Source organism: Silurus aristotelis, assembly GCF_946808225.1.
Source record: "Silurus aristotelis genome assembly, chromosome: 3".
Taxonomy (NCBI): domain Eukaryota; kingdom Metazoa; phylum Chordata; class Actinopteri; order Siluriformes; family Siluridae; genus Silurus; species Silurus aristotelis.
Window position 1 is genome coordinate 27,981,772 of NC_139576.1, and position 12,451 is coordinate 27,994,222.

The 12,451-nt window shown below is 37.4% G+C and overlaps 1 protein-coding gene across 1 annotated transcript; it reads right to left on the reverse strand.

Moving 5' to 3' along the window:
- Positions 1–2,005: 2,005 nt before the first annotated feature.
- Positions 2,006–7,934, reverse strand: LOC310724083 (nuclear factor 7, brain-like). Its single transcript, XM_083537853.1, has 5 exons — positions 7,436–7,934; positions 7,203–7,298; positions 6,898–7,128; positions 6,554–6,695; positions 2,006–4,035 (listed from the first exon to the last, which is right to left on the reverse strand). The coding sequence occupies exons 1-5, from the start codon at positions 7,829–7,831 to the stop codon at positions 3,491–3,493; spliced, it is 1,410 nt and encodes a 469-aa protein (XP_083393979.1). The 5' UTR covers positions 7,832–7,934; the 3' UTR covers positions 2,006–3,490.
- Positions 7,935–12,451: the final 4,517 nt, after the last annotated feature.

A 12,451-nucleotide genomic window follows, 5' to 3' on the forward strand; every position in this document is an offset into this window, starting at 1 on the left:
AAAAATTATGGATTTCATTGCCTTTTGAATTTAATTTTCATTCAGTGCATCCCTCAAATATTATCGTTGGTGTGGCCCTCTGACACAATTAAGGTTTCTCATGTGGCCCCTTGTAAAAATTAATTGCCCACCCCTGCGGTATATTCAACTCACGCACATGCGCATTTGACGAAAATACTGTATTGATCTCAAGCGAAGTGAACACGCACTTTAAAAAAAAAAAAAAACACACAAACAAAGTCTGTGTTTTCTACCCTGAAACACGTGAAATCAAAGCATCGATCTGTTCTGACTGACACCCATGTGAAAGAATTGCTTCGAGTGGCAACAACGGAATTCGAGGCAGATTTGAAGGGGATTGTTCAAGGCAAGGAATGCCAAAAGTCCCACTAAGTAACATGCATAATAAAAGAAAAACGCTATTGTAAATTATTATATTTTTGTTTGTGGGCTTGGTTAAACTAAGAGTATGTGTGTGTGAGACAGTGCACACAATGCTCATTGTTGAAAATGACTGTCCTGTGGTCTTAGAACTGTAAGAGTCAATTTCTGTCATTATGTTGGTGTGTGACATTTACAATAAATCTGGCTGAGCAGAGGTGTGTGTGTCTGTGTGTGTGTGTGTGTGTGTGTGTGTGTGTGTGTGTGTGTGTGTGTGTGTGTGTGTGTGTGTGTGTGTATATGTGTGTGTGTGTGTAACAGAAAGGGATGGGTGATGTTCATGTGTGCCCATGTGTATGATGTGGCTCTTTGCGGTAACACAGTAAAAAATGTGGCTCTCAGTCTCTGACTGGTTGGCCACCCCTGCTGTAGGCAGTCTCATCATTGTTGGTTATGAGACCGATCACGGTAGTGTCATCTGCAAACTTGATGATGGAGTTAGATCCATACACAGGCTTGCAGTCGGAGGCGAAGAGGGAGTAGAGGAAGGGACTCAGCACACAGCCCTGTGGTACACCAGTGTTAAGTGTGATGGTGTTGGAGCAAATGGAGCCAGATCGAACCTGCTGGGGTCTGTTGGTCAGAAAGTCCATGACCCAGTTGCAGGTGGAGGTGTTAATGCCCAGATCTACAAGTTTGGCTATTAACTTGGATGGAAGGATGGTATTGAATGCTGAGCTAAAGTCAACAAACAGCATATGTGCATAAGTGTTCTTATTGTCAGTTCAATCAGTTCAACTTCAGGGACATCAATCTATCCAGTTAAGAAGCACGGATTTACCTGCTTTGGTTCAAATGAAAGTGACAAAAGGTGCACTGGAAAGGCAAAAGTATGAAACCCTCTAGAAGGGAAATGATTTGCAGGTGGTAGCAACTAATAATTGCTCTCACCTGTTTTATTTGATTTTTTGTTAGGTTCCTTGTCACTGTAACATGTACAAGTCAGTATCTGGAACCCAATCACATTGGCCAGCTACTTCAGGATAGCACACCCATGCATTCTGTTGTAAGGAGGTTGGTGTGTATCCCAGCACTGGATTAAGAGCATGGAGGAGATACAGGAAAACAGGCCATTATATTAGGAGAGCTGGACAGGGCCGTGGAAAGAAAACAACCCAGCTGCAGGTCTGGTATCTGCTTGTTTTTGTGTAGAGAAACAGGGAAAGCATTGCCAAAGCACTAAAAAATTACATCCAGCCAGCTCCTGATGTGTATGTTTCTGAATAAATTCTGGCATCATGACGGCAAGTTGGATAAGACTAATTAAATTTTAGAATGATTTCCAATATGATTTTAAATTCAGCCCTCAGTGGGTTTATGATTTGAGTTTCCATTGAGCATAGCCACATTATTTTGTTCTACACAAGAATTAATTTGTAACTACACAATGCATACATGTAACGATTTACAAAGTGAACATTTCACTTGAACATTTCATTGCAAGATGAAATGTGTGATTTAAGTGTTCCCTTAATTTTTAAGCATTGTATAACAATTAATATACAACCCAATTTAAAAAAGTTAGGACACAGTGTAAAATGTAAATAAAAACAGAATGCAATGATTTGCAAATTTCATAAACCTATATTTTATTCACAATAGAACATAGAAACATATCCAATGTTTAAACTAAGGAATTGTAACATTTTAAGGAAGAGATAAGGCAATTTTGAATTTAATGGCTGCAACATGTCTCAAAAGAAGTTGGGATGAGACAACACAAGTATGGAAATAGTGAAGGTTATAAAAATTTAAAAGTTTAAAAAAATAAAATAATAATTTCCAACTAATAAAGTTAATTTACAACAGGTCAGTAAGATGATATGGAAAAGGTGTATCTTTAAAAGGCAGAGTCTCTCAGAAGTAAAGAGGTGGCAGAGCTTCAACAATCTGTGAAAGACTGTCTACAAATTGTAGAACAATCTCGGAATAATGTTCCTCAACATAAAATTGCAAAACAGCTGAATATCTTTCTAAATATCATTTGCAGTACATAATATCATTGAAAGTTTCAAAGAATGTGGAGAAATATCTGTGGCCAAGGGACAAGAGCAAAAATTTATATTAGATGCCTGTGATCTTCGGGCCCTCACACAGCACCGTATTTAAAACAGTCATGATTCTGTAATGGAAATCACTGCATGAGCCTATTAACACTTCCAGATAATGTCAACCACAAAAGCTGGTTAAATCTCTATCATGCAAAGAAGAAGGCATGCATGAACATGATCCAGAAATGCCACCATCCTCTCTAAGCAAAAGCTTATTTAAAATGTAATGAGGCTGAAATACTTTTGTGGTCAGACAAATCTAAATTATTATTTTTTTATTGGAGACCATGGACACAACATCCTCTACTAAAGAGAAGAGGGATCCTGTGGATTGTTGTCTGCGCTCAGTTAAAAGAAAAGGCGCATCTTTGATAGTATGGGAGTGCATTAGTGTCTGCGGAATGGGCAGCTTGCACTTTTGGAAAGTGTATATACTGTTTACCATTAATTGTAAAAAGTATATACAGGTTTAAGAGCAAAAAATCCTTTCATCCAGAAAAACACCACAAACTGCTAGTGGAGGAATGTTTTTTTACACATAACACACACCATCTAAACATTTCACCCAGTATTAACAGCATCTAACATCAAGATAACAAGAACAAATACAAGTCTTTTATAATAATAAGATTTTTATTTTTTTCATGTTAAAATCAACCTTAAAATTAAACCATCTATTTAGATTTCAAATTCTACAGACTTATATAATTTCATCCTCTAGTTAATATTTGTGGAAAATCTGAACTGAAAATGCCATGAAGTTATTTGAACTTAATCACATTATTTTTAATTGAATAACTTTGTTTTAACAGAATAGCTAAGTATATAATATATTGTTTTATAATATGTATACTATGTATAGTTATTATTATTATTTTGATTTTGTGTTAAACAAAATATTTACATGTTTATAACTGTAAAAACCTGGACTGTTTTATGCTTCTGTAAAAATATGAATCTTTTAATATTTCATTAATGAACTAAAGTAAAACTATGCTTTAACTGATATGATTCACTTTTATGGAGCACTGAACTGGGAGAATCTTTAAATCATAATTTTTATACCAAATAGAGAAGAATGGCAGTAATTTTTCTGTAAATGTGTGTTTGAAAGTGTGTATGTGTGTGTTAGTGAGAGGGTCAGAAAATGACAGCTTTCCTCTTTCCCAGTCCAGCTTCAGTCTAATTCTCTGGATATCCTGTGTTATTGAAAGTTCGGTGTCTTTGTGTGGTGCTGCACATGCTCTATACATGTCACCATAATACCACACATACCAAACACCACTTCTAGAGAACACAGTTCCCTTCCTCTGAGCTGATTCTGTCATCACACCCACATACCAGTCTGTAGCGTTTCCAACTTCAACATCCCAGCAGTGTGTTCCTGAGTCAAAGGTCTCAGAGCCCAGGATAGAGCAATATTCATCAAATCTCTCTGGATTATCAGGAAGATTCTGTTCTTCGTCGCCAACTCTCACACTGGTCAGATCATCAGATACCCTGAGTTTAGAATGAATAGTGTTGGGGTCCAGAGTTACAGGTGCTGAAAACACACACACACACACACACACACACACACACACACACACACACACACACACACACATACATGAACATCCATTTGCATACATTCTTTTTTATAATAATTAGTATTATCAAATGTATAATCTAAGATAATTTTATTATTATATTAAATATTTAATTAACATAGAACTAGCTAACATTTAAACATATAACTCAAAATGCATCTTAATTACGAATGTAATTTTTTGGTCTGCACTGAACTGGACTGAAACTGGATTTTTAAATTTGCATTTAAACAACAAAATGTGATTGACGTCACCGTCATTGCTTTTTCAAATTCATTTTGAAAATGTAGAAATGTATTGTAACTGAAAAAAATATTGTAACTGAATTTTTAGTTTTTTTTTTCTGAGCAACAAAAAAGGGAAAGTGAGATTTATTAATTTTCTCTACTCCTTTAATCACACAAGCATGGGCGTAAATCCCGGGGGGGGGGGGGGACATGTCGTCGTCCCCCCCCCCAATATTAAACAAATATCGCACTCTCTATTGTGAAAAATATGTACTGTATACCTAAATAACTGTTTAAGTAGAAAATAAAATGCAAAAAATGCATTTAGAAACAGTTGAGTTCCCCCTCCCCTTTCTTACAGTGGTTTGACCCACTGCCTGCTTTCCCAGTTCATCTCACCTACTCTACGAGTCACACGAGTCATGCGACTCAATTAATGTTCAATTCCATTAACTAGGTATTTTATTCACTTTAAATAAAGCGATTCTCTTTAATGTAGTTGATGCAAATTTATTCATAAATTAGTTGCGGCAAAAATGCTGATTAGCGATGTAATTTTCCATGAATCTGCTATATTAGTAATTAAAATATGACTTATCGAGTGAACGTTAGCTTGTTTACAATAGCTTGTAGCATAGTGCACTGACACTAACAGTCCAAAGCCTTTTCCCATGCAGTGTTTTATTTGGGACGACTTGGTATAATGTTAACTTAACATTAACACACAATTAGCATATTGTTTATATGCGCATTTACTAAATGAGCGCTGTGCTACATCCGAACTGACCCCACTGTATTTTTATAATCAATTTCTATTCTGTTCTTAAGTGTCAAATAATTGTAAATAAAATTTTAAACCTTTTTTTAATTCCTTGTTTTTATAGTTGTGAATTTTTTTTAGGTAGGGGGAGTGGTGGCTCCAGCGGTTAAGGCGCTGGGTTGCAGATCGGAAGGTCTGGGGTTCAAGCCCCGGTATCGCCAAGCTGCCACTCTTGGGCCCTTGAGCAAGGCCCTTAACCCTCTATGCTCCGGGGGTCCCTTACGAGGGAAATATCAAGGTCCGTGACGTCGGATTGACGTGGGGCCGCCTTCCCGTGGGCTCACCACCTGCAGGAGGGACCGTAAGGGACGGTGCTGTGAGGATTGGGCAGCAGTCGAAGGCGGGGGCCTGCTTAGACTGCTGCCCCCGCGACCCGAATTACGGATAAGCGGAAGAAAATGAATGAATGATGAATGAATGAATGAATTTTTTTTATGATAGTTGCTTTCTTTATGTAAAGCACTTTGAATTACCATTGTGTATGAAATGTGCTACAGTATAAATAAACTTGCCTTGCAGTGTCATAGACTAGATAAAATGACGGAGAAAAGGAAAATGGACATAAGATCATTTTTCAGTGCACCTAAACCATATCTTTATACAATTTGACTGTATTTGTGTCCCCTTCAAAAATTGCTCATGAGAAATTTTTATATTTATTGTCCCCCCCTACTGTTAAATGAAATTTATGCCCATGCACACAAGGTCATCAAAATCTCACAATACTAATAATTGATTAGTGCCCTAAAGTTCACAATATTTTGAATCTAACAATCCCAACCTAGAAGTATTTTATTGCCAGTTAGGAAGTTAAAAATAAATGCCTAGTCTGGAACCATTTGCACAAATCATAAAATAAAATCAACAAATTAACACAATATACATACACCCAGATGACTTCCTGTTATTTCCATTGTTTTTTGTGTATTGTATGTGTGGTAATGGTTATTACACTTTGGATCCGGGCATTGTGGGTTAGAGTTCTCTTTATACCATTCTGCCACCCTTTGGCCCTTAAGCTCCCAAGGGTGCCTAGTTGTGAGAATAGAAAATAAAGTACTCCGCCATCGACAGTCAGAAGCCTGGCTGCAAAAGGAGAACCCAGTAATAAAACTGCTACAGAAACGGCAAGTAAGCCATCAGGCCCTTGCCACCCAATGCGCCTCATGGAGCGGAGGGACTAAAAAAAAATGTGTGTCTATTATGTGCAGGTGTTCAGGGTTGGCAATTCCATACTCCTTCCTTCACTCCACCATAGTGATGCTGCCTTTCAGTCCACGACATAATACCTCTAAAGATTTTTCGCAAGCTGCTATAATGATGTTTGTAGCAAAAGTCAAAAACAAACAAACAAAAACCAAAAAAATAACAGGTTAATGTTCAATTCACACATGAACACATACCCAGACAAAAACAGAATCTTACTGTAATGGACAATGCCCTGCATCTTCTTCCAGACTCTAAACTTCAGGTTGGCCAGATGTTTAGCCACATGGATCAGTGCTCCTGAAAGCTCCTTTGGATGCTGCAGTGTGCACAGAGTTCTGCAAAAACATTCAGACATCAGCTGTGGGTTTGGATTCAGGTAACACAGAGAAGAAGAAAGACAGGAAGCACATCACTTACTTTTTCACTGTGGCCTTGTGGTTCAACAAAACAAATAGCAGTCGATATTATTTACATTTTCACACCACTGATATGTGATGTTTCTGATGATGGAAAGAAATTTTACCTTCTCACAGTATAAATAGTGACTACATGATCCTTACCTGTAAAAATGAGACATCTTCAGCACTCATCTCCTCTTCTATGGTTCTGATTGTGTCTGAAAGAGATGATATGTCTCTGTTCAGCTTCTTAAACATCTCCTTCATCATCTGACTCTTCTGCTTCTCTTTCTCTCTCAGTGCTCTGATCCTGGCTGCCTCTTCGTCTCGTAGAAACTTGTGAAGCTTCTCAAACTCCTTCTTAATCTGATGCTCTGTGTGTTGAGCCTGAATCTGCAGTAAAAATGAAAACAAATGAAAAAGAATAATCTCAATCCCAGGTTACTGTTATTGTAATTGATTCTAACCTTTATATGTTCTGCAGTTTGACTCCAGTTCAGTTTACAATCTTTCAAATTCTTCAGTTTGTCCTGTAGAGGCTTGAGTGCAGTTTTGAGCTTTTCCTAAAAAACAAATCACCACACTGAATGGAGACTCTGTGTTTTAAATATTTATAATTTAGATTATCAAAATTGACAGTTGAAGTATTTTCTGTGACGTTCACATGTGATGCATGACCTCAAAGTTAGTTTTTATTTACCTTGCAGTCTGTTACTGCCTCATCAATGGGGCAGAATTTGTGATTGGTGTGTTTTTTTGAATCCCGACACACCAAACACACCGGCTGCTGATCCTCCAGACTGAAGAGTTTGAATTTCTCACTGTGCAAACTGCAGACTGTTTCAAAAACTAAAGCTCCCTGTATGCTCTCCTGTAAGAAGGTCTCACACAGGTTCTTTAAGGCCAGGTTTATGGGAGGTTTCTCCATAGGTAGCTTCCTCCTACAGACAGGGCAATCTGTGGATCCTTTGACCCTCCAGAACTGCTGCAAGCACACTTTACACACACTGTGACTGCAGCGCAGGAGAACAGGATCCTTGAAGATTTCACAGCACACAGGACAGGAAAAATCGTCCTCTGAAAACTTAGCAGCCATTGTATTGTTGCTGTTGTTCTTCTCTCCAGTCTGAACGCTCAGTGGTTCACTTTCACTTTGTAAAAGAAGCAATCTCTCCCTGAGCCTTTATTCAGGTTAATCACATGAATTTGTAGGTCCAGTTTTCACTTCATGAAAAAAAGAAACCCAGATTCTTTCATAAATGAATAAAGAAGAATAAAGCTCATCTCACCAGATCAGAACACTGCAGGCTGTTTATAAAGAACTGAAGACGATTTAGACGTGGCAGTTCCTTAATAGGTGGAGTTACAGAATAACATGTTATGACCTGTTACAGTCATCAGTTACTCCTGAAACCGCACACAACAATTACTTCTATTCGTGTTCTGATTACAGATTGATCAACTTTAACTTAGGCTGCGTTTACACTTGGTATAAACATGCGATTACCGTGATCCAAACAAGCAGATCAACACAGCTGCGTGCAGCGGTAGTGTGGGGGCGGTGTTTTGCGTGACGTTGACCTGTGGATGCGAATACTGGTCTCGACGGTTGTATTGCGTTTACATTACACTGAGATCCGATCACAATGCGTCCTCTTCTACCTCTGGACCAGGACACGCTGATCAGATAACCAGGAGCTCGTTTACACTTGTCTTTTCAATGTGTATGTGGACAACATTCGTATACAGGTTACATCTTAATGACAAGTGTAAACGCAGTTTTTGGTACACATTTATTCTTATAAACAAAACTTAACAGTAAAGAATTTCACTCTTATTGACTGAAAATAATTATTTACTGTCACAGTTTAGACAAAGAATGCTTCAAATCTTCAATGAAATAATGGGACATTTCAGTGAAATTAAAAAGACATACACTGATAGTCAAATTTACATTATCATTTTGAAAGCAAAATATCACTTAAAGAAAATCCCTTTTTAATTAAATTAGCTATAATTTATAACCATTATTAGTGAAAACTATTATAATTATTTAATATTTAATATTGTTAATATTACTATATGTTGATGCACATTTTAGTGCTATTTTAGATGGGGAGGTCTTCTAAAGTAAATGCTGAGGTGAAATCAGTGAGAGAGTGAAATTTGGATAACTTCTTAAAGGAAGCGTTGAGTCATTTGTACATGCACAGATGTGACTGAATCAGAATAGGGTTCATAACTCATAGAATGAAAAATTAAGTCTGAGAACTTAATTATTTGGAGCAAACAATAGTTATAAATAGAAAGATAATTAACAAGATAAACAAATAAATAACTTAGAATTTACTAAAATTAAATGCTTTTCATGAGCATGAATTTTCTTAGTTATTGGAATTATAGGACTTTATATTAGGTTTAATGTGTGAGAGCGTCGTTTTCTATATTTAGCACACGGTTCCTCGCATTTCCTCTCTAATTCCCACTGTGTCTAAAGTGTATGTCTCAACACATGGTTCAGAGCTTCCGTGCAAGATCTAGAGCAGGGGCCTTTTTTTAAAATAGCTCACCATTGAACCACTTACCAATGATGCTGCATCTATCTTTTTCCTACTTCGTTAAATCATTGGTAATAATTATTGTGATCAGTGTCTTCACATAAATGAATATCATTAATTATTAATAATAACATAATTAAAGGTACATTGAGCAAATTTGTTATTTCAGAAGTGTGTATCAAACTGGTAGCCCTTCACATTAATCAGTACCCAAGAAGTAGCTTTCAGTTTCAAAATGTTTGATGACCCCTGATCTAGAGACTGAAAAAAAACAGTTTATGAAAGACCAGCTCTTTTTCTACCAACATCCATGCCACTATCAAAGTTACAGAGAGATGACAGGTTTTCTTCTTTCTGATACTACCACCTGATAAAGGCTAAGTAGAAAACTGCATGGATGTGCAGTTGTAAATGTGCTCCTAATAAAGTTGACATGAGTGCAGTAAAAACAACAAAAAAACTAAAACTAAAACAGATGCTACATTCAGTATTGATGTGAATGTTGTTCAGGATACACTTTAATGGCTAAGTGAGATTTGAATGATAAAAAACACTGCACTATCACTGCACTATTAACGCATCAGTGTTGTGTTTGAATAGAAACAATAAATGTTTTATTTATATTTACACACCAATTCAAGTTAATGTAACATTTACAGTAAGTACTTTATTGTACTTCAAAATGCGGGTAGCTCTGAGCATGCAACATATACAGGACATCTTATTCGTGTCTAAACCAGGTCCTTTTGTCAAGGCTTCTTATCTGATGGCTTTGTAAAGTCTATTAGAAGCTATGTAAAATTCTAATGATTGATATATATATTGATTTGAGTACTTACTCTATTTTGGTACCTGTTCTTATTGACTGATATGGATGTAAACAGGATTTACAACAGACATGTAAATTAGACCATTAAAGCACACAGTTATTTAAAAACTACTTACACAGCAGAGAAAATAATAAATGAGGGAAACATAACTTCATAATGTGTTTTGTATTTTGTCTAGATTCATAAAAAATCTTCTCATGAATTAATTTTTGTTCCATAAGCCTAGGCTTCAAGCACTGTTTTATTTTTTATTTGTTTGTTTATGTTGTCTTGCAATGATTGTATGTTACAGCTCCCACCATCAGTCCACCTCCTCCTGGTCAGAGGAAGCCCTTACCAGAGTTCTGAACATCCCTGGGGTCTAGGGTCATTTCCTGGTTTAAAAGACTCTTATACTAAGCTAATTCTAAAATACCTTGTGAAGTATTGCCTAGTGCATACCAAGCCGTTTCATGCCTGTGTTTCACTGTGTACCTTGCTTTTCTTCGTGACAACACAATGATTTTTGTGCTTTTGGTGCTAAGTATTATTTAACTGCATGTGGATTTTAACCAGCTGAACCCTTGGACTTTATCAAGGAATACTTTGTGGAGAATCCATTTTGAACAGCTAAAGGTGCGCTAAGCTGCTAACACCTACCTCTTGCAAGCTTTGTATGCTATGCCTGCCAATTGCCCTAAACCTCCAAAAATAAGGCATGCTGAGAAGTAAAATGGATCTGCTGATCACTGCCACAGTTTCCATGTTTATTTAATCAGGCTTTATTTCATCAGGCAGATATTTACGACACCGATGCCCAGAAATGCGCTTTGCTACATACCCTGCTTAACAGGAGGACATTAGAATGGGCCTCTGCTGTCTGGAACAATGACAAACAGGTTGGAGGCTCTTATGCTAATTTAACCTAGCTCATCCGTGAAATATTCCAGTGTTTGGCAGGAGGACTAAATAAACTGGGACAGATTATCCAGCTGCGCCAGTGATCTGACTCTACAGCAGAATATGCTATGAAATGTTGTACCCTGGCAGTTGTCACAGTACATCAAGCTAGCTATTCGCTTTGACAAATACGGAACCAGCACCCCACATGATGTCTGAGCTATCTTCCAGTTTGCTCAGGTACACAAATGTTCACTCACTTCAATATTCCCGAACCCATGCACCTGGGGAGAACACGAGTGATTTTCAAAAGAACGCCAGTGATGACTATGGCTTTAACTGTGCTTTTACTGTGGCCAGGCTGATCATTGCCAGGGTTGTATGTACGGTATACCAAATACCCTAACTGTATCGAAATAAAATTACAAAATAAATCTAATAAAATATTTTAAAATAAACTACTGTATTTTTGTATTTTAAAAATACAAAAAAATACTTTTACAAGAGAGCATAAAATTTCTTTGCAAACCTTCCATCAATTTGCCTATTTGATCTGTTCCTTTACCATTACACTGACTTAGGTAATAAAGTAAAAAAGTGTTTGATAGTAACAGCTTTTCTCTTGCAGATGAGCTTCCCTAAAATGGTTTCTGACAGTTTGAGCAGAAATTTTTGGTTATGCAAACCGATTGTTGCAGTAGTTGTCCGGGTGGCTGGTCTCAGACAATCTTGGAGGCGAAGATGCTGAATGTGGAGGTCCTGGGCTGGTGTGGTTACATGGGGTCTGCAGTTGTGAGGCCGGTTGGATGTACTGCCAAATTCTCTGAAACGCCTTTGTAGATGGTTTATGTAGAAAAATGAACATTAAATTCACGGGCAACAGCTCTGGTGGACATTCCTTCAGTCAACATGCCAATTGCATGCACCCTCAGAACTTGTGACATCTGTGGCATTGTGCTGTGTCCTGTGTGAAAGGGAGTTAGGCCAGGAACATTAGAGGTGGGTTTAAACTGTTCTATCATGGTGTGGATAGAAAGATAAATAGTGTAGTGTTAATTCTGAAGAACGAGTTTAGTATGAGTGTAGTGAAGGTGAAGAGAGTTTATGAACGGAAAGCTGGATGTTGAAGGGGTGATGATAACTGTCATCAGTAAATATGCTCCACAAGTGGGTTGTGAGATAGAGGAGAAGAAAAACTTTTGGAGTGAGTTAGATTAAGTGGTGAAGAGTGTACATAGAAAAGAAAGATTAGTGATTGGGACAGACTTCAATGGCCATGTTGGTGAAGGGAACAGAGGTGATGAGGGGGTAATGGGTAGGTATGGTTTTTTTGCTAAAAGGATGGAAGAGGAAGGAGGATCGAAGGGTGACGTATAAGAATGGAGGAAGGTGCACACAGGTTGTCTATGTTCTATGCAGGAGATGCAATCTGAAGGAGATTTGAGACTG